General features: G+C 32.9%; 3 protein-coding genes and 1 pseudogene across 3 annotated transcripts; all 4 read right to left on the bottom strand.

Moving 5' to 3' along the window:
* Window positions 1–3,937: 3,937 nt before the first annotated feature.
* Window positions 3,938–5,448, bottom strand: LOC118035656 (acidic endochitinase WIN6-like). Its single transcript, XM_035041263.2, has 3 exons — window positions 4,989–5,448; window positions 4,662–4,812; window positions 3,938–4,483 (listed from the first exon to the last, which is right to left on the bottom strand). The coding sequence occupies exons 1-3, from the start codon at window positions 5,431–5,433 to the stop codon at window positions 4,084–4,086; spliced, it is 996 nt and encodes a 331-aa protein (XP_034897154.1). The 5' UTR covers window positions 5,434–5,448; the 3' UTR covers window positions 3,938–4,083.
* Window positions 5,449–11,162: 5,714 nt separating this feature from the next.
* On the bottom strand, window positions 11,163–12,670 carry LOC118035658 (acidic endochitinase WIN6.2B-like). The gene is made up of 3 exons (XM_035041264.2): window positions 12,195–12,670; window positions 11,865–12,018; window positions 11,163–11,708 (listed from the first exon to the last, which is right to left on the bottom strand). The coding sequence occupies exons 1-3, from the start codon at window positions 12,631–12,633 to the stop codon at window positions 11,306–11,308; spliced, it is 996 nt and encodes a 331-aa protein (XP_034897155.1). The 5' UTR covers window positions 12,634–12,670; the 3' UTR covers window positions 11,163–11,305.
* A 4,073-nt stretch (window positions 12,671–16,743) lies between these two features.
* Window positions 16,744–18,146, bottom strand: LOC118035660 (probable inactive chitinase-like protein LaCIC; annotated as a pseudogene).
* Window positions 18,147–19,679: 1,533 nt separating this feature from the next.
* On the bottom strand, window positions 19,680–21,197 carry LOC118035659 (acidic endochitinase WIN6). The gene is made up of 3 exons (XM_035041265.2): window positions 20,743–21,197; window positions 20,414–20,567; window positions 19,680–20,231 (listed from the first exon to the last, which is right to left on the bottom strand). Exons 1-3 carry the CDS (start codon window positions 21,167–21,169, stop codon window positions 19,829–19,831), a joined length of 984 nt encoding a protein of 327 aa, XP_034897156.1. The 5' UTR covers window positions 21,170–21,197; the 3' UTR covers window positions 19,680–19,828.
* Window positions 21,198–22,349: the final 1,152 nt, after the last annotated feature.

Below are 22,349 nucleotides of genomic sequence, written 5' to 3' on the forward strand. Positions count from 1 at the left end.
TACTCGAATACTCTCCTTTTGTTTTTGAAATGGTACGCTGTTACTTGTTAGATCATACCGATGGGCCCAGGTGCCGGTTCTTTACGGTGATGATTACTCGGTGATACAGTAACTAATGAACTTTTAATTTTTACCCTCTACCATTAAACATCACCACCAGATTGGCTGTGGTGATGGCCACTGCATTGGCTTTGCCAGCCGGTACTGTAGTAATCTGGACCTTTGCCACATAAAATATACTGGCCACATTACTTTTATTTTAATTAATAAAAATTAAATATGAGGTAATATATTTCAATACAAGTTTTAAATCTAAAAAGATTTTATTTAAAGATAATGTATTAAAGAATATTATAAAAAAATATTATTGAGACTTTACTTAAAAAATTAAAATTTTAAGTGACATTATTCTTTTACACGATAAAGAATATTCTTTATACAATAAAAAATTAAAATATTATTTTAATATTTTTTTTTATTAAAACATATTTTAAAAAATAATCATAATTATAATTATTTTTATGATTGAATTTTCAGTTATAAACAAGCAAAAATCCTTCACAAACATGCTTAGTGATGGATTTGTTACTGGAAATATTCGGTAAAAAGCATACATAACAAAACATAATTCGATTACATTGAAAAAAAAAAAAGTGACCGAATTTGGGATCACAAATTTAAAATTTTGAATATTTTATGGAATATCGGTTAAAAAATAAATAAATAAAATTTGAATTAGCCAGAATGATTAATGTTAGCTTAGGCCACACCAATCATATTGGCTGCAACAGAGGCCTCCATCGCACAATTAACCCTCATTATGATAACCGCGATACGTGTTGATACTGGAGCTTAACGACGAAGACGATGGCGAAGGTGTGCTGACTGGCCAAAGCTACTTTCTTCCCCTCTGCCTCTGTTCTTTTCGCGCGTCTCCTCTGGTCTTGCTTTTCTTTGCTTGGTTTCTTTTTTCTTGTCTTGTTCTCCCTGTCTCTCTAAGTGTCTCCCTGGTGCTGGAGCTTCATGAAGAAGACGATGGCGAAGGTGTGCTCACTGGCCAAAGCTAACTTCTCTCCTTCTATGTTTCTGTCTCTGTCTCTGTCTCTGTTTTTTGTTTGTTCTTTTTCTGTTTCTCTGGTTTTTTTCTCTTCGTCCTCCTTCCCCTGGTTTTTCACTCGTTGCCTGCTTTCTCGTTATGTATTCTGTGTTTTTCGTCCGGGTTCGTTCACCTCTCTTCTCTCTCAACTGTTTTCTCCGTCAATCTTTTGCGTGGCCTTTGTCTGGCTTTTATAAAGCCAGAGAATGCCATGCGTTCGCCCAGAAATATGAAGCGGACTCTCAGGACCGTTACAGTGTTAATGGAGACGCATCGTGGGGCGGCTTTTCTTCTTCCTGGTCTGGTCTGGTCTGATCTGGTCTGCTGAAGAAGATGAGTGCCCTTTGAAATTCCTTAACTGATATGGCGAATTTTAATTGTCCCCCTGAAGTTCTGGATGTTTTCGATTGGACCCTTATTCATGGAAAATCTCCCTCTCATTTTTTTTTTTAATTTTGCCCCGGGATAAAATGCAGTTGGACTCCTATATTTCAGCGCCATTTACAAAGTAGTCATTGGTTTCTAAATTATTCAATTCGGTCCTTAATTGACTCTCAACATTTAATTTGTTCAAAATTACCCAGAAAATATTAATTAAGCTCCTTGTAGTGCACATGTCTTTTCACTTTGTTTCTTAGACTTTAATTTATTGCAATCAAAACCTTCGTAAATCAAAGTTTAGAGTTTCTTCAATTGAGTTCTTGATTGCGTTAATTAAATAAAAGTTTAATTAAGTCCCCAAACTTATTAATTCTTTTATTGTTTGATCAAATTGCCTTCTAAATTTAATTTCTTTCAATTAAAATCTAAATTGACTTTAAAATTAATTTTTCTCGCAATCAAACCCTTCATAAACTCGATTAATCTTTCAACAAAATTTAATTAAGTCCTTAAACACCTGGTTTTTGACTATTTATTTTCGAATTGAATTTTTTTTTGTCAATATGATTTTCATCAATAAAAAATATACTGTTAAATTTTGATCTTTGTATTTGTGAACTTCCTTAACTAATCCTTAACCATTTTCTAGGCATCCCTATGTCTTTTTCTCATTGCTACATGTTTTTTTTTCAATTTGTTTTATGTGTAAATCTAAAAATGAATAACAACAATATTTTACTAAAAGAGAGCTGGGATGAGGGTTTACCTTTTCTATCATCCTATCCATGCCTAACATCATATTTTTTAAAATATATTTTGTCTTTTTTTTTTGTTGATATTGTGTACACTGTACATGAATGGATCATGTTGTAGTTTTTGTTGTTTTATTTAGAAATATTAATTTATAGTGTTGTGGTTAGAAAATGGAAGTTTATTATTTTTTACATTTTAATTATCTAGGATCTTACTATGTCGCTTTTTTAATAAATGCTTTTTTAAAAAAAGAGAGAGAGAGAGGAGAAGGATACTTGAGTCGGGTCCTGGACCAATGACTCCTCTACACGATCCAAGCCTTTGGTCCAAGTATGTGGGCTTCTAGAAGTGGTCGTGGGTTCTTAAACAGGCCTGATATGGAAGGTAGTCAATGTAATTCTAATCAATTTTCCCGTCCATTTTCGGGCTGCTTATTAATTTGGGCCCCCAACTCTATTAGCAAAAACAACCATTCTCCATATACATCCTGACTATCTATAAAAGAAGCGCAGTGGGCATAAAGCTTGAAGGCATGGATAGATAAAGAAGACTTTAAAATATTTAAAAATTTAGTATGTTTTGTTGGGTTTTTTTTCCAGAAATATATTAAAATAATTATTTTAGAAATTATTACATTAAATACAACAAAAATATTAATTTAAAATATAAAAAAATTAATATTTTTAAAAATATTTTTGAAATACAAACAGCACAGCAAAGCCTAAGCTGAAGACCACAGAAAGTCCCATCGTTAATACCAAAAATACCCCTACAACCCATTAACTTTACTTCTCGTCGAAGATAGAGCCCGGGAAAGGAGCCAGGTAAAGGAACCTGGCTCCTTTCCCTTTCCCGAGACACGGCACTCACGATTTCATACTCATCCGGGAACAAAAAACACTTTCCAGGGACAAAAAAGTCATTTAATTATAGACCGACAACGTCAGGCTTTCAAATATTGTGATTTGAAAGAAAGAAATTGAATAGTGTAGCAATTGAATCAAACAGGGAGAGAATCAGATTCCATGGAAGCAAAGCCAACCAATTAAAAAGCTGAGAAAGAAGGAAACTTGTCAAATCTCAGCGAAACCGAATCCACGCACAGTTTCCTTCTCTCAATCTCTGTCTGTGTCTCAAACTATACGGAGAAGAAGAGAAGGATATAACCTGGAAATGGCAAACAGCTGTAGTGGTGAAGTACAGAAGAGGGATATGGTGGTGGTTCAAGAAGAAGAAGCACACCCATATGCGTTTCATGTCTACGGACCTCAAAACGTGGCTTCTCCTAATCGGAGATACCTTATCAGTTCTAGCTGGTCAGTATTGTTATTATTAGTATTACTACTTTTCTCTGTCTCTTCGTGTGGGTACAAGTAACAGGCGGGTTTTGATCAATTTTAGATTTGAATAATCAGAAACAGAGAGCATGACATATATGGGCATCTGGGTTTAAGATACTGATGCAGTAACTAGACTCTTTCAAAGAATCTTTAAGTGATGATATATATAGATAACTAGCTAACAGCGATGTTCCTGACTTCTTCTTCTATGTAATTTAAATTGATACTAGGGTTTTTTTATCTTGTTTTATGGGTTATAGTTGCACCTGACGTCAAAAACCATCAAAAGCTCCGCAACTCTATTAGGAAAATAGAAAAGGCGTAGGAGACTTCCACAGCATGATTTAATCCATGAACTGAGACGGTATTTTGTAAATACGTAACTATTTCTTTATTTTCCGATCGTCTGGAAGGGACAAAAGAAACAGTTTGTTAATCTTACTGGTGGAAATAGAAAAGGTCGATAAGCTAAAAGCTTTCGTTATTTAAATACATGAGAGCTTCAACATCAAATTACATGATGTCCTTCAATCCCAAGAGTCCATATCCAAAAGGCCTTTGCTGGTAGCAGTCAAGATTGGGGCCAGGGGTTGTTCCGAGTTTATCACAGTATTTCTTGTAGAACCCAATGCGATTCTCGTTTGCATTTGGCCCACCCTGACCACATTCAAGGCCACCATTGATGATGTTTGTTATCACACCATAGCCTGGAACCCTACCAGCCTGCGAGTCTACCTCGTTCGGTGTCCAACTTCCAGTGATGACTGCGTGACAAGAGGGCTTTGGGGCCTGTGGTGTCATCCAAAACCAGAGTGCTGTCCTGAAGGAAATGACCGGATCAGTCTCAACAAGTTCTGGTTCTTGTAACAGTGGCAAATGCAAGTCGTCTCCGCATAGCCCATAATTATAGTTCCTGCACCACATGTTAATAAACTAACTCAATGCAAATCAAGATCTAATAATGTTTTGCAGGATTTGGCCTCTTCTTTTGATTCAAAGTACTTCACAATATATTTTGCATATATAAAAAAAATTGCTTAACCTATAAACTGAATCAAATGACTCTGCTAGTCAAGGCCTTGCGGAATTACCATGAAAGTTGGATTGGTCCTCGGCCACAGTATTGCTTGCCCGGAACACATTGATACTTGGAAGATGGGTCACAATAATCTTGACAATTTATTTCCCTAAGAAAGCAATATCCCCAAGCGTATGGGCCATCAGGTGCATCTGGCCACCCTCCTTTATGTAGGAGCATGCATTGTCAAATTAGAGACAATGAAATTAATCAACCAAGGATAACCCTATTTAATTAATTACATAATGAGTTTGTACAACGAGTCTACTCCACCTAGGCATCCTAAATGACATTAATTGAAGTTATGAGCAGGGAAATTAAATAAAAAAGAAAACCCTACCGGTAGTTTCATGAGATGTCTGGCCCAGGAAAGCAGCAATCTCCCTTTTACGCATCAGATCATCACCAGTGTTACCAAAATCAGGGAATTCCTTAGCAGCGGAGATAAAAGCATCATAGGTGTAGAACCCAACAGCATGACATCGAGGATCATTTCTATACTTGAGCATATCATCAAACATTGATTCTGGGATGATGTCACTTAAGTAACCATCACCTCCACCTCCACCTCCACCACCGCCTCCACCACCCCCGCCTCCTCCATCACACTGGCTCTGGCAACCATTACCACAATAATCAACCGTTGTCCCACACCAACCATAAGAACTACAACATAGGCCTCCTGGGCACAAGGCATCCCCGGCTTGCTTGCCGCATTGCTCAGCTGAGCCTCTAACCGAAAGGGACAAGAATAAGGAGAAAAATGCGAATGCCCAAACACTCATTTCTTGTTAATATGCTTGAGTTCGTTGATGGTTGAGAAGGTGAAAGCATGGGGGTATATATAGCCAATAATATAGGTATACGATGGCATTTCCGTCCTTCTAATAATTTGTAATAAAACATCGTGTTTTCCCTGGAGACGGTAACAAAAGTGCTATCTTTGTCCCCATCATTTCCATGTTGATCAAGAAGGTACCACAACTTCCTCGCAGGAAAAAAACAAAATCAGATTGCCGCTGTTTTGTATTGTTCCGTACCCTAGGATGCTCTCTCTAGCTAGCGTCCAAGTTGCTTTATTATTACCCTGCCATGTGCATTGATTTCATTAATTCCATCGAGCACGTTTTTTTCATTGATATGGACTTTTTAAAACGAGCTGGACCATCTCCCATGGGAGATGATATATTAAATAGCTAAATTAATAAAATAATTTTTAAAATAAAATAAATATAATTTTTTTTATTTATATGCATTTTAATAGTAAAAAATAAATTATATTTTAATATATTTTTTATAATTAAATTAATTTTAATATAATTATATAACTAATTTAATTGTTTTTTATATAATATAGTCATGAAGTTATTAATTATATAATTAATAAAAGTAATTTATAAAATTAATGAAGTAATTTGAAAGTTAAAAGATATAATTTTAAGTTCAAATTTAAAACTTTAAAATTTTAAGTTTATTTATATAAATATTTTAAATTTTAAATTTTATATATGACTGTTAAAAATTTTATTTTTGAAGTTGAGGCATAAAGGCTTTGAGATTTGCTGGTTTTTGTTTTTGTTCTGCTTTTAAATTTAAAAAAAGAAAAAGAAAAGTAGCTGGCTCAGTATATGTATTTTCTCTTGTTTTTTGTTGTTCTACAATAAAGTGTAGAAATAATATTTTAGAACAAGAAAAAACATTTTAGTTATTTATATAGCTATTCTGTTGGAGTTGTAATTAAAACTAAAATAAATTTTAGCTATTAATGTATTGAAATACATTTTATGAGAGAAATTTATTTTGATAATTATGTTTTTTTTTAATGTTATTACTGATAATATTATTTTATATTTGATTAATTTTTTTTTTAAAAAATTAATAATATTATGTTTTTGTTTTTTAGTTTATACCGGAAGATTTATGTAGAATTTAAATAAATTTATTATTCTACCCCCAAAACTTAGAGTATCTAATTTGACACTATAATGTTTTTTCTTTAAAATATTATAAAATTTTATTTTAGTAATTCCTCGATTATATGGATGACAAAAAAAAAAACTATTTGATATTGCAGGTATTATATATTTTGTATATAAAAAATAAATAAAATTTGTAAAGATATCATTAGTATTTGTATACTTAAATCAACTATGTAAAATATTGTTAACCCACGACTTATTCAATGAATGATAGAATTTCGAGGGTTTCAAAGGTAATCATTCAAAACATCTTGAGGTAAGAAATCACTGACAAATCCCACAAAAGTAATGGTGAAGCTTGAAAGATCCCAGTAATAATATACTAAAATTAACTAACTAATAATTAAACTCAAAACAAAACCAATCCGGTAATAGAATTTAGAAAGTGTGAAAGATAACTTCTTAAAAATTCTGGAGTTCATATATAATTAAGGATCTCACAGAATGTAGAGAAGAAGAAAAAACACAATAATCAACATTAAGCCTGAATCGAGATAAAGAATCCACAACACTTTTGTGAATTTTGAAATGTAAAATGACTTTTAAAAGAAAAGCAGACATAAATGTCATGAAATAGATTATGGATTTTAGCCTTCGGACGAATCTGAAAGCTAAGCATCGCAGCTGTGTGGAACAAAATGCGACACCGCTTGCTGTGTCCAAAAAAAAGAAAGATAAAATGTGATCACTTCCAAACAAACGTGAAGAGTCCAGCCAGAAACTCTGCTTTGTTAATAATCATCACCACAAGATTGGAAGATCCAATATCTCGAATAGATGATTTTGTTTCTTCAAAATATTAAATAAAATATATCATAATAATAGAAAAATAAAAAACGATTAAAATATCTTGAGGAATCCAACCAGTGGTCCAGCTCCAGCTCTTTGGGTGGCCTTTTGTTTTTTGTTTTTTTTTTTTGCAAAAATCAATGGTTCTTAGTTTAATAATCACCACCACAGGATTGGAAGATCCAGTATTTTCGAAAAGATGATTTTTTTTTTTCAAAATATGAAATAAAATTTATCAAATTAATAGATAAAATAAAAATAATTGAAATATCCTAATGAAAATTCGTGTTATATTAACTTAAGGTGTATTAATCTCTTTAATTTTCTATATTTAAATTTCTCTAGTAAAACATGAATTGTTTATTTTATTTCTGATTGATTTTTTCTACACAAGTGGCAAAACACATTAAGATGCCAAGTGTCAATGTAACACCCACCTTATTATACCTGACAAAATTTAGCAGCAGAGATCAATTAGAAAATAATTAAAAACTCCCTCCTCAAATAATAAAAATAAAAGTAAGAAAATAATTAATAACTTACCGAGCCAACATCTCTTTCCTTTGTTTTTCTTTTTAAAAACAAAAAAAAAATGCAAATCTCAAAGTCTTGATAAATCAAAGTTTAGTGTTTTTTCAATTAAGTTCTTGATTGTATTAATTAAATTAAAATTTAATTAAGTCCTTAAACTTATTAATTCTTTCATTGTTCGATCAAATTGCCTTTTAAATTTAATTTATTCAATTAAAATCTAAATTGACTTAAAAATTAATTTTTCTTACAATTAAACCTTTCATAAACTTGATTAATCTTTTAACAAAATCTAATTGAGTCCTTAAACATCTGGTTTTGGATCATCCCTTATCGGATTGAATTTTTCTTTGTCGATAGGATCTTCATCAATAAAAAAATATACTATTGGATTATTTTTTTGTATTTTTAAATTTTCTCAACTAATCTTTGACTATTTTCTAGGCATCTTTTATGTCCTTTTCTCATTGTTAAATGTTTTTTTTTTTAATTTTTTTTATGTGGAAATCAAAAAATGAACAACAACAATATTTTACTACTGGAGAGCTGGGGTGAGGGTTTACCTTTTCTATCATCCTATCCATACTTAACATCATATTTTTTAAAATATATCTTATCTTTTCTTTTTGTTTATATTGTGTACATGAATGGATTATGGTCTGGTTTTTGTTGTTTTATTTAGAAATATTAATTTATATTTCTGTGTTTAGAATATGGAAGTTTATTATTTTTTACATTTTAATTATCTAGGATCTTATTATGTGATTTTTTAAATAAAGATTAAAAAAAAAGAGAGGAGAAGGATACTTGAGTCGGGTCCAGGACCAATGACTCCTCTACACGATCCAAGCCTTTGGGCCAAGTATGTGGGCTTCTAGAAGTGGTCGTGGGTTCTTAGAAAGGCCTGATATGCAAGGTAGTCATTATAATTTTAAGCTTAAAAGCTCTAAACAAGTGTGGAAAGTATAAATCTAGCTTAGAATAGTCTAATCCAAAATCCAGAAGAGTGACATAGAAGAGCACAGTTGTATAACCCAATATGAGTTAACTCGAGCCGGACATTGATTACGGATTGAGAGAGTTAATCTCCAAACTATATTTTTTAAAAATTTAAAATAATAATGTTTGTTTATTTTTTTTCTTCTAAAAATAAAGTCAACAGCTGAGGATTGAGTTTTAATTGAGTTAGCAAGTCGATTCATATTTATGATTAGATCAGTCAAGTTTTTTTTTAATTCAATTTTTTTTTTTAATCCAAACTTGTACGGGCTCTAGGTTAACCAAGTCTTGGGTTGTTCCAAGTTTACAACTACACAGAAGAGTTATAAATTGCTCTAATCAATTTTCCCGTCCATTTTCGGGCTGCTTAATTAATTTGTGCCCCCAACTCTATTAGCAAAAAAAACCATTCTCCATATATTTCCTGACTGTCTATAAAAGAAGCGCAGCGGGTATAAAGCTTGAAGGCATGGATAGATAAAAAAGACTTTAAAATATTTAAAATTTAGTATGTTTTGTTGGGTTTTTTTCCAGAAATATATTAAAATAATTTTTAATTTTAAAAAATTAATTTTGAAATTATTACATTAAATAATCTAAAAATACAACAAAAATATTAATTTAAAATATAAAAAACTTAATATTTTTAAAATACAAACAGCACAGCAAAGCCTAAGCTGAAGACCACAGAAAGTCCCATCGTCAATACCAAAAATACCCCTACAACCCATTAACTTTACTTCTCGTGGAAGATAGAGCCAGGTAAAGGAACCTGGCTCCTTTCCCTTTCCCGAGACACGGCACACACGCTTTCATACTCATCCGGGAACAAAAAACACTTTCCAGGGACAAAACAGTCATTTAATTATAAACCGACAACGTTAGGCTTTCAAATATTGTGATTTGGAAGAAAGAAATTGAATAGTGTAGCGATCGAATCAAACAGGGAGAGAATCAGATTCCATGGAAGCAAAGCTAACCAATTAAAAAGCTGAGAAAGAAGGAAACTTGTCAAATCTCAGCGAAACCGAATCCACGCACAGTTTCCTTCTCTCAATCTCTGTCTGTGTCTCAAACTATACGGAGAAGAAGAGAAGGATATAAACTGGAAATGGCAAACAGATGTGGTGGTGAAGTACAGAAGAGGGATATGGTGGTGGTTCAAGAAGAAGAAGCACACCCGTATGCGTTTCATGGCTCCGGACCTCGAAACGTGGCTTCTCCTAATCGGAGAGACCTTATCAGTTCTAGCTGGTCAGTATTGTTATTATTAGTATTACTACTTTTCTCTCTCTCTTCGTGTGGGTACAAGTAACAGGCGGGTTTTGATCAATTTTAGATCTGAATAATCAGAAACAGGGAGCATGACATATATGTATGGGCATCTGGGTTTAAGATACTGATGCAGTAACTCCCTTCTTCATGCTGCCTGATTATAAGTTCATGGTTTGCACATGATTTTGGGTTTTTTGTTGGATTTCTTTACTTATTTTTTACTTAATGTAACTGGTGGTATAGATTGTTTGGATTTTGGATTCGGGATTCCTTAAATCTCTGATAAAAGAAGCGCAGTGGGCATGAAGCTTGAAGGCATGGATAGGCATTAACCTGTAGAGTTATCAACTCTACTGTGTTTGACTTTTCGAAGAGAGAGATACCTCAAAAAGTGAAAAGGGACATTGCTTGCCCATGCACTTGAACAATATCGTTTCAAGATTGGTAATTTACACGTGGCATCATATATAAAAAGTATCATTCGCAATCTTAATCATCCATGAATAGCCCGAGTCCAATCAGGATTCGGATAAGCTCATATTAGATAGTTTGGACTTTGGTGAGTCTAGCCAGGCCCACTAGCGTCGGATAACCTGGTCTTTTTTTTTTTTTTTTTTTTTAATTCTCACTATTATTATAGTATTGTACAATAACTTACATATTTTAATAGGTATTTTTATAAATTTGGATATTAAAGAGATATTTATATAAAATATATTTATAACTTAAATATTTTTAATATATTTATCTTAAAAAATCTATATAAACTTGTCTCTTTAAATTTTATATATATCTAGACAACACAGGTTTAATACAAATTTAAACAGAGTTTAACAAATATTTAAGTCTAAAAAATATCATTTATTTTTTCTCGTCACCTCACCTGTATAAACACTATACTGGCATAAATAGCATGATTTAATCCATGAACTCAGACGGTATTTTGTAAATACATAACTATTTCTTTATTTTCCGATTGCCTGGAAGGGACAAAAGAAACATCTTATTCTTACTGGTGGAAATAGAAAAGGTCGATAAGCTAAAAGCTTTCGTTATTTAAAAACATGATAGCTTCAACATCAAATTACATGATGTCCTTCAATCCCAAGAGTCCATTTCCAAAAGGCCTTTGCTGGTAGCAGTCAAGATTGGGGCCAGGGGTTGTTCCGAGTTTATCACAGTATGTCTTGTAGAACCCAATGCGATCCTCATTTGCATCATTTGGCCCACCCTGACCACATTCAAGGCCACCATTGATGATGTTTGTTATCACACCATAGCCTGGAACCCTACCAGCCTCCACGTCTTCCGCGCTCGGTGTCCAATTTCCAGTGATGACTGCGTGACAAGAGGGCTTTGGGGACTGTGGTGTCATCCAAAACCAGAGTGCTGTCTTGAAGGAAATGACAGGATCAGTCTCAACAAGTTCTGGTTCTTGTAACAGTTGCAAATTCAAGTCGTCTCCGCAGAGCCCATAATTATAGTTCCTGCACCACATGTTAATAAACTAGCTCAATGCAAATCAGTTAGATCTAATAATGTCTTGCAGGATTTGGCCTCTTCTTTTGATTCAAAGCACTTCACAATATATTTTCCATAAACTGAATTAAATGACTCTGCTAGTCAAGGCCTTGCGGAAATACCATGAAAGTTGGATTGGTCCTCGGCCACAGTATTGCTTGCCCGCAACACATTGATATTTGGAAGATGAGGCACAATAATGATCTGAACAATCTTTTTCCCTGCTATAGCAATATCCCCAAGCGTATGGGCCATCGTCTGCAGTTGCCCACCCTCCTTTATGTAGGAGCATACAGTGTCAAATTAGAGACAAGGAAATTAATCAACCAAGGGTAGCCTTATTTAATAAATGATAGAATGAGTTTGTACAACGAGTCTACTCAACCTAGGCATCGTAAAATGACATTAATTGAAGTTACGAGCAGGAAATTAAATAAAAAATAAAACCCTACCGGTAGTTTCATGAGATGTCTGGCCCATGAAAGCAGCAATCTCCCTTTTACGCATCAGATCATCACCAGTGTTACCAAAATCAGGGAATTCCTTAGCAGCGGAGATAAAAGCATCATAGGTGTAGAACCCAACAGCATGACATCGAGGATCATTTCTATGCTTGAGCATATCTTCAAACATTGATTCAGGGATGATGTCACTTAGGTAACCATCACCTCCACCTCCACCCCCGCCTCCACCACCCCCGCCTCCTCCATCACACTGGCTCTGACAGCCATTACCGCAATAATCATCCGTTGTCCCACACCAACCATGTTGACTACAACATAGGCCTCCTGGGCACAAGGCATCCCCGGCTTGCTTGCCGCATTGCTCAGCTGAGCCTCTAACCGAAAGCGACAAGAATAAGGAGAAAAATGCGAATGCCCAAACACTCATTTCTTGTTAATATGCTTGAGTTCGTTGATGATTGAGAAGGTGAAAGCATGGGGGTATATATAGCCAATAATATAGGTATACAATGGCATTTCCGTCCTTATAATTTGTAATAAAACATCATGTTTTCCCTGGAGACGGTAACAAAACAAAAGTGCCATCTTTGTCCCCATCATTTCCCTCTTTTCTTTATTTCCCTCATTAAAAATAGAACAAGAAAAAAACAAACCCTGCAAATCTCAAAACATTTGTGCCTCAACTTTAAAAATCAAAAATCTTAACAGTAATATATAATAATAATAAAAAAAATATATTCATATAAATAGATAATTAAAGTTAATTTAATTATAAAATATATTAAAATATAATTGATTCTTGTAAATGGTTTTTTTACCATTAAAATGCGTATAAAAAAAAATAAATTATATTTATACTATTTAAAAAAACTATTTTATTAATTTAGTTATTTAATAAATTATCTCCCATGGAGAGGGTCCAGCTCCTTTTAAAAAGTCCATATCAATGAATAAAACGTGCTCGGTGGAATTAATTATCAACAGAGCCAAATTGTTTAAGCATCTCATCAAACTCCTCACTTGGCAGCCGCTACCACAGTAATCATTAGTGTTGCCACACCAACCATTTTGGCTACAAACATAGACCTCCCGGACACAGGGCACCCCCAGCCTCGCTTCCACACTGCTCAGCTGAGCCTCCTAGTAAAAGGGAAAGCAATAGAGAGAAAATCCGTGAAGGCCCAAATCTTCATCTTGAAGTGTTTTGTTTGGGATTTTGTTGATTTTGAGATCGAAACAGCATTAGTATATATAAGGAAACATGGTAATTTTTTTTTTATTATTATTAATATGAAAGTCTAGGTTAACTTGTGTGTACTACAACTACTAATTATATAAATTTTTAAAATTAATAATTATATAAATTTTTAATAATTATCATATTAATAATTATAAAATTTTAACCTGAGATAAAAAAAAATATATTTTTAATCTCAAGGTTTTACGACTGGGTTACCGATGGTTGAGGAAACATAGCTACTTAATACTTCTGTCACTTAATACTTAATACTTCTGTCACTTGTTAATAAAAACTGTGGACTATTTCAATAATGACGGCTGCTCATTTATGCAATCTAGTACTTTTCTAAATGATTTTAAACCATAGTGGTCTGACCTCATGAGTATTTGAGCCCGTTTAGCTACGTGTTAGAAGTTATGTTTTTTAAAAAATACAGGAAGTAAATGTTTGATTAAAAAAAAAAATTTATTTCCTGTGCATGGTCCCACGTCCAAATCGCGTGAGAAACGCAGAAAGATAAAAAACATAAAAATACTGCTTTCGGGAAATCCAACCATGATACACTGTTTATAAGTGTATCATGCACCTCCACTGTTTACTGAACAGTGGAGGCATGTGTCCACTGTTTAGTGAGCAGGGGAGGCATACTCTACTGTTTACTGAACAGTGGAGTATGTAAACAGTGCAAGAATTGCACTGTTCACGTGAAATTCTCTTTTTTTTTTTTTTCAGTGTTATTTTTTTTAACATTTAAAAAAAAAAACATTAGTATAAAGTGAATTTATCGCACTGTAATATCAATTTTATACCTGATAATATTTTAACTATGCTCAAAAAATTATGAAAATTGTAGTTCTTATCGGATGAATTTTGTATGTAATGAAATTATAAATAATTTAATGGAATAATAAAAAATATTTTTTATTTTATGATGTAATATGAGTAATTAATTCTACAATATTTAAATTTAAAACCATTAATATTAATATATATTTTTTAAATTAATTTATAACCTCAATTTCAAAAACATTCTTAACCAAATACATTAAACTATTTTTTCTTCAATCTCAATTTCAAACACAATTTTAACTAAACACCTATTTTTTCAAACCAACTTCAACTAAAAATACTTTTTATAAAACAACTTTTTTCAAATCATAACCACAAACACAGCTATTATAATACTAAACAAACTCAAAGTAGTTTTCTGGATTTAATATCCATGTATTAATTAAACAGAAGATATATAATAAAGTGATGAACAGTGCGTGGCGGCTTCTAAGGTCTTGTCTTCTGCCTTTTTTTTTCTTAACTTTTTTTTCCCGATAACATAGAATAATCTCTAGCTTCACGGGCGTGACTTTTGCTGTCTGTAAAGATCAGCCGATGTTGGCCAATCACTTTAGAGTACAGGAGACACCTGTTGATGAGGGATAGTGTCGTATTGACAGGGGTTAATTTGTTGGAAATCCATTAGAGAGAAGAAGAGGAGATATCGAGCGTTGAAATTCTATCACAAAGGTTCATGTAGGAATATGCTCTTTAATAACTTTTGAGTCATTTGTGAGTTATTTACATTAGGACAAGAATCTAGGTACTTTAGAGTTTAGATAAGTTCTTCTCAGAACGTGGAAAATGGAGATGATTTATTGTTTGTTGTGGGCCGAGGGTTGATCAATTTCTTTAGATACCTTTTTTTTCCTTATTTTTTTTTTCTCTTACTAATTTTTTTCATATCACAAAGAAAAAATAAATTAATATAAATTTTTTATATTATATAAAAGTTGAGTGATGATATTTCTTTTTTATTTCAGATTAGATTGAATTAATATAACAAATATATTTTTAAAAAAACATCAAAAAAACAAAAATGATCTCAAACACTACCTTAAAATAACAATAATAATTTTAGAGAGAAAACTTCCAAGACCCAAAGCTTCATTTAGTCTTAAAAATTAATTTGTTGATCACTGAGATTATCGTATATATTTATTGGGAATTATTGTTTCATCCAATAAAGACCCAAGTGACATGTCCTCTTCTGTATTCTATTCCGATTCAAAAATTAATTGATTTTTATTTAATCCATCTTAATGAGAAACATAGTTATTGAGAGAGAGAGGGAAATTAAATGTGACTAGAATCTGATTCATTGGATCATCATATCATATCAATTCAAATAGATTTTTAATAAATATATTATACTTTAGTCAAATTTAATATAAGCAGAATATGATCAAGTTTTACTATGATCGAGAGTTGGGGTGCGGGGTTACCTTTTTTATCATCCTGTCCATACCTGACATCATATTTTTCTTTTTTATATATATTTTTTCTTTTCTTGTTGTTTATATTATGTACATGGATGGATTATGTTGTAGTTTTTGTTGTTTTATTTAGAAATATTAATTTATAGTGTTGTGGTTCGAAATGGAAGTTTATTAATTTTTATATTTTTAATAATTTAGGATCTGATTATGTGATTTTTTTAATAAAGATTAAAAAAAAAAAAAAAAAAAAGTAGGAAACTTGAGTCAGGTCGGGGACCAATGAGTTCTCTGCACGATCCAAGCCTTTGGTCCAACGATGTGGGCTCGTAGAAGTGGTTGTGGGCTCTTAGACAGACCCAGAAGGTAGTCAACATAATTTTTAATCGAGTGTGGAAAGTACAAATCTAGCTTAGAATAATCTAATCCAAAATCTAAAAGAGTGACATAGAAGAGCACAGTTGTATAACCCAATCTGAGTTAACCCGAGATAGACATTGATTATGGATTGGGGAGAGTTAATCTCTAATTTTTTTTTTTAAAAAGTCAATAGCTGAGGATTGGGGTTTTAATTAAGTTAGCAAGTCAATTCATACTTATGATTATGTCAGCGGGAGTAGGTTTTTTTTTTTTTTTTTTTAAAATCCAAAATCAGTACAGTTCTCTAGCTAACTAAAGTCTTGGGTTGTTCCAAAGAGTTATAAAATTTGTTTGATAATATAATTGTTTTAAAATATATTTTTTGAAAAATTATATTAAATAATATATTTTTATTTTTTAAAAAATTATTTTTTTATATTAGTACATTAAAATAATTTAAAAATACTAAAAAATATATCAATTTAAAAAAAAAATAAATAAAAAATAAATTCTTTTTATAAACGCTTTTTAAAAGCAAAAACAAACAGTATCAATTAAGCTGCTTAATTAATTTGTGTCCCCGACCCTATTAGCAAAAACAACTATTCTCCATATATATCCTGACTGTCTTTAAAAGAAGCGTAGTGGGCATAAAGCTTGAAGGCATGGATAGATAAGAAAGTCATATTTTTTTATTTGACTCAGAACAGGAAACGTTTTATTTTTATATTTTGTTAGGCATACAGATTACAGAAGGATGCGACAAAATTACATGGAGTCTACCAAGTCGAAGAGTCCATTTGCAAATGACCTTTGGTTGTAGCAGTCAAGATTGTTTCCATATCCAACTCCGAGCAAGTCACAGTACCTCTTGTAGAACCCAATACGATCCTCCACCTGTTGCTTCCACCCCATACCGCATTCAAGCCCACCATTGATAATGTTTGTTAACACACCGTAGCCTGGAACCCGACCAGCTGCCGAATCAGCACCGGAAGGCGACCAGTTCCCGGTGATGACACTGTGGCATGAGGGCTTTGGAGACTGTGCTGTCATCCAGAACCAAATTGCTGTCTTGAAGGAAATTACTGGATCGGTTGCAACAAGGTCAGGATTGTTTAATAGATCCACTCCTATAGCTTTTCCACACTGCCCGTAGTTGTAGTTCCTGTGTCACATTTATCAAATCAAATTAACTTGACTGCAAAGTTGTGCTAAACAAATAAAAAATATACACTTGAATTCTTTCAATTTGACTTTTAATGCTTGAAAATGGGTGGATGAATATGTAAACCCAGAAATGAAGAAAAGAATACCTACCAGATAACAATAATAAAAAATCTGGACTTACCATGAAAGCTGGATAGGACCTCTGCCATAATATTGCTTGCCACCAGCACATGGATATGTGGAGCTTGGAGAACAATAAGATCCAGGATTTTGTTCCCTTGACAAAGCAATATCCCCAAGCGTATGGACCATCAGGTGCAGTTTGCCACCCTCCTAACATGTACATTCATCAAATGAAACCATGATAATTAACTTACTAATATTCCTCTGATATATAATGTTATGTGAAGTATATAAACTAAGCTGAGTGATTAGGTTTGAGACTGATTAAACGAACCAGTAGTTTCATGAGAGGTTTGGCCCAAGAAAGCAGCGATCTCCCTTTTACGAGTGTCAGCATTTCCAGTAGTGCCAAAGCCAGGGAAGGCAATTGGCAGCTGAGATGAAAGCATTGTAAGTGTAGAATCTTGCCAGGGCATCCACCATCATTTTCTATGTTTAAGCATCTCATCAAACTTCGCACTTGAGATGATACTGCCAAGGTCTCCTCCGCTCGCACCACCGCACTGGCTTTGGCAGCCGGTACCACAGTAATCATTAGTGTTGCCACACCAACCAAATTGGCTACAACATAGACCTCCCGGACACAGGGCACCCCCAGCCTGGCTTCCACACTGCTCAGCTGAGCCTCCTAGTAAAAGGGACAGCAGTAGAGAGAAAACCGTGAAGGCCCAGATCTTCATTTTGAAGTGTTTTGTTTGGGATTTTGTTGATTTTGAGATCGTAACAGCATTGGTATATATAGGGGAAACATGGCTACTTAATACTTCTGTCACTTGTTAATAAAAACTGTGGACTGTTTCAATAATGATGGCTGCTCATTTATCCCATCTATTACTTTTCTAGATGATTTTAAACCATAATGGTCTGACCTCAAGAGGATTTAACATCAATGTAATAATTAAAGAGAAGATGAGATTATATTTGATTTTGAGATAGTATTTGTGGTTATGATTTTAAAAAAAATAAATTTTTTAAAAAATGTGGTTAGTTGAATTTAAAATTTATATTTTATAGAAATTATGGTTGAGATTTATCTATAGAAAAAAAACATATACAATACTTTAAAAAATTAATATCAAAACATAAAAAAAAAATTTATTTAATTAAAATTTTTTTTAAAAGCTTTTTTAAAACATAAAAATAAATAAAATTTTATAAAATTTAGGTTAAAAAAAACATGTAAAAACTATATTTAAAACACAATTTTTTTAATCGTTCGAAATACAAAAACTAATTTGATTTATTTTCAAATATTTTATTATGTTTGTTATATCGTAAATATAAAAGCAGTTGCAAAATAAATGCAGCTATATAATAAAGTAATGAACAGTGCATGGCGGCATTTAGGGTCTAGTCTTCTGCCTTCTTTTTCTTAGCTTTTTCTTTTTCTCCCCCCGATAACATAGAATAATCTCTAGCTTCATGGGCGTGACTTTTGCTTTAAATATCAGCTGATGTTGGCCTATCACTTTAGAGTGCGATAGACACCTGTTGATGAGGGATAGTGTCGTATTGACAGGGGTTAATTTGTTGGAAATCCATTAGAGAGAAGAAGAGGAGATATCGAGCGTTGAAATTCTATCACAAGGGTTCATGTAGGAATATGCTCTTTAATAACATATTTATGTCATTTGGGAGTTATTTACATTAGGACAAGAAAGCAGGTACTAGAGATAAGTTCTTCTCAGAACTTGGAAATTGGAGATGATTTATTGTTTGCTGTGGGCCGAGGGTTGATCAATTTATTGGTGAGAAAAATATCAATAAAACTATAAAAAAATATTTTCTATTCATCTTCCTTTTTTTAGTAGAGAAAAATATTATTTTTTCAGTATTTATTTCTAGAAAACGTAATTTATGAAGTGATTAGTAAAATCTTAATTATCCTAAATTTTTATAAGAGATGCACGCCCTAAATAAAATCTAATTTTTTTAGAATATGTTTTCTTCTAAAATATAAGAGTATTTTTTCTTTCGGGTGTTGCTGGTACATTAAACCTAGACAAATCCAGTTTTATCTGCTAATAAAAATCACTCTCAATCTTTTTCCTGCCCACCAATATAGACCGAACTTTATGAGGCTAGTTGCACCTTGATTATTAACTAGACTCTTTCAAAGAATCTTTAAGTGATGATATATATAGATAACTAGCTAACAGCGATGTTCCTGACTTCTTCTTTTTCTTCTATGTAATTTAAATTGATACTAGGGTTTTTTTTATCTTGTTTTATGGGTTATCTGCACCTGGCGTCAAAAACCATCAATAGCTCCGCAACTCTATTAGGAAAATAGAAAACGCTTTGGATTTCCACAGCATGATTTAATCCTACTGGTGGAAATAGAAAAGGTCGATAAGCTAAAAGCTCTCGTTATTTAAAGACATGATAGCTTCAACATCAAATTACATGGTATCCTTCAATCCCAGGAGTCCATATCCAAAAGGCTTTTGCTGGTAGCAGTCAAGATTGGAGCCATAGGTCGTTCCGAGTGAATCACAGTATGTCTTGTAGAACCCAATGCGATCCTCATTTGCATCATTTGGCCCTCCCTGACCACATTCAAGGCCACCATTGATGATGTTTGTTATCACACCATAGCCTGGAACCCTACCAGCCTCCATGTCTACCTCGTTCGGTGTCCAACTTCCAGTGATGACTGCGTGACAAGAGGGCTTTGGGGACTGTGGTGTCATCCAAAACCAGAGTGCTGTCTTGAAGGAAATGACAGGATCAGTCTCAACAAGTTCTGGTTCTTGTAACAGTGGCAAATTCAAGTCGTCTCCGCAGAGCCCATAATTATAGTTCCTGCACCACATGTTAATAAACTAGCTCAATGCAAATCAATTAGATCTAACAATCTTTTGCTGGATTAGGCCTTTTCTTTTGATTCAAAGTACTTCACAAATGTATTTTCCATATAAAAAAATTACTTAACAACCAATAAACTAAATCAAACGACTCTGCTAGTCAAGGCCTCGCGGAATTACCATGAAAGTTGGATTGGTCCTCGGCCACAATATTGCTTGCCCGCAACACATTGATACGTGGAAGAAGATGGTTCACAATAATCTTGACAATTTATTTCCCTAAGATAGCAATATCCCCAAGCGTATGGGCCATCAGGTGCAGTTGCCCACCCTCCTTTATGTAGGAGCATGTATTGTCAAATCAGAGACAAGGAAATTAATCAACCAAGGATAACCTTATTTAATTAATTACAGAATGAGTTTTTACACCGAGTCTACTCAACCGAGGCATCTTAAATGACATTAATTGAAGTTACGAGCAGGATATTATAAAAAAAGTAAAACCCTACCGGTAGTTTCATGAGATGTCTGGCTCAGGAAAGCAGCAATCTCCCTTTTACGCATCAGATCATCACCAGTGTTACCAAAATCAGGGAATTCCTTAGCAGCGGAGATAAAAGCATCATAGGTGTAGAACCCAACAGCATGACATCGAGGATCATTTCTATACTTGAGCAAAGCATCAAACGTTGATTCTGGGATGATGTCACTTAAGTAATCATCACCTCCACCTCCACCACCCCCACCTCCTCCATCACACTGGCTCTGACAACCATCACCACAATAATCAACCGTTGTCCCACACCAACCATAAGAACTACAACATAGGCCTCCTGGACACAAGGCATCCCCGGCTTGCTGACCGCATTGCTCAGCTGAGCCTCTAACCGAAAGGGACAAGAATAAGGAGAAAAATGCGAATGCCCAAACACTCATTTCTTGTTAATATGCTTGAGTTCGTTGATGGTTGAGAAGGTGAAAGCATGGGGGTATATATAGCCAATAATAGAGGTATACGATGGCATTTCCGTCCTTATAACTTGTAATAAAGCATCATGTTAATTTTCCCTGGAGAAGGCAACAAAAGTGCCATCGTTGTCCCCATCATTTCCATGTTGATCAAGAAGGTACGACAACTTCCTCGTAGGAAAAAAAAAAAAAAAAAAACAAAGAAAAATAAATCAGATTGATTAAGTGCATGTGAGCTTTGTTGTTTTACATGGAAAAACGATAACATAAGTGTCATCTTTGTCCCATCTACCACCACAACTTACTTCCAAGAAAAAAAAAAAAAAAAAAAAAAAAGGAAAAAAGAAATTAGATTGATTCAGTGCATATGGGCTTTTCTTTTAATTTTTCTTGAAAATAAATTGAGAGTTCAAAGTCTTTAAATCATTGGGTTACCAGGAATGAAAAGTTATGAATGAGATTGCATGAATCCAAATGAAAATTAGGGAATCGTAATGAGGTTTTAATTATTAAGCAGTTTTTGAAATAGTAATAAGGAATGAGAATGGAATTTAAAATTTCTAAACTGAATTTTAAGATGAAAATAATAATTAGCAAAAAAATAATTTCATCTATAGTAAAAATAATAAAAGTGATTGTGATAATAAAAAGAAGAAATACATGATGATAATAATAGTAATACAATAATATATATTTGAAAAAAAACTAATGCAATCATCATCATAGGAGGTGGCAGTATAATAGAATTGTGATGTTAATTAATAAAAGTGTGGTGGTAAAATAAAAGTGGTGATGAAATAATAATAACAATAAAAATAATTCATATATAATAAATAAAAATAATATATATATATATATTATTTTTTTAAAAAAAAGATTTATTCTTATATTTTTATAAGAATGATTTTTTTATTTTTTTTATTCTCACTTTGTTTTTTTCCAACTATAAAGTAAGAATAAACTTTGATTCTTATTCTCTATTTTATTAAAAGTTTAGACCATGTTTTTTGAGAGTTTCCATGAGTAAGCCACGTAATTCTTTTCCATAATTAAGAATAAAATTAATTCTAGTATATCAAATTAAGAATTAACTTACAGATAAATAATACTGTTAATACAAAAGCAAGAAGGATGAGGTGTCGGGTCC

The sequence above is a fragment of the Populus alba genome, chromosome 9 (assembly GCF_005239225.2).
Source record: "Populus alba chromosome 9, ASM523922v2, whole genome shotgun sequence".
In the NCBI taxonomy this organism is placed as follows: Eukaryota; Viridiplantae; Streptophyta; class Magnoliopsida; order Malpighiales; family Salicaceae; genus Populus; species Populus alba.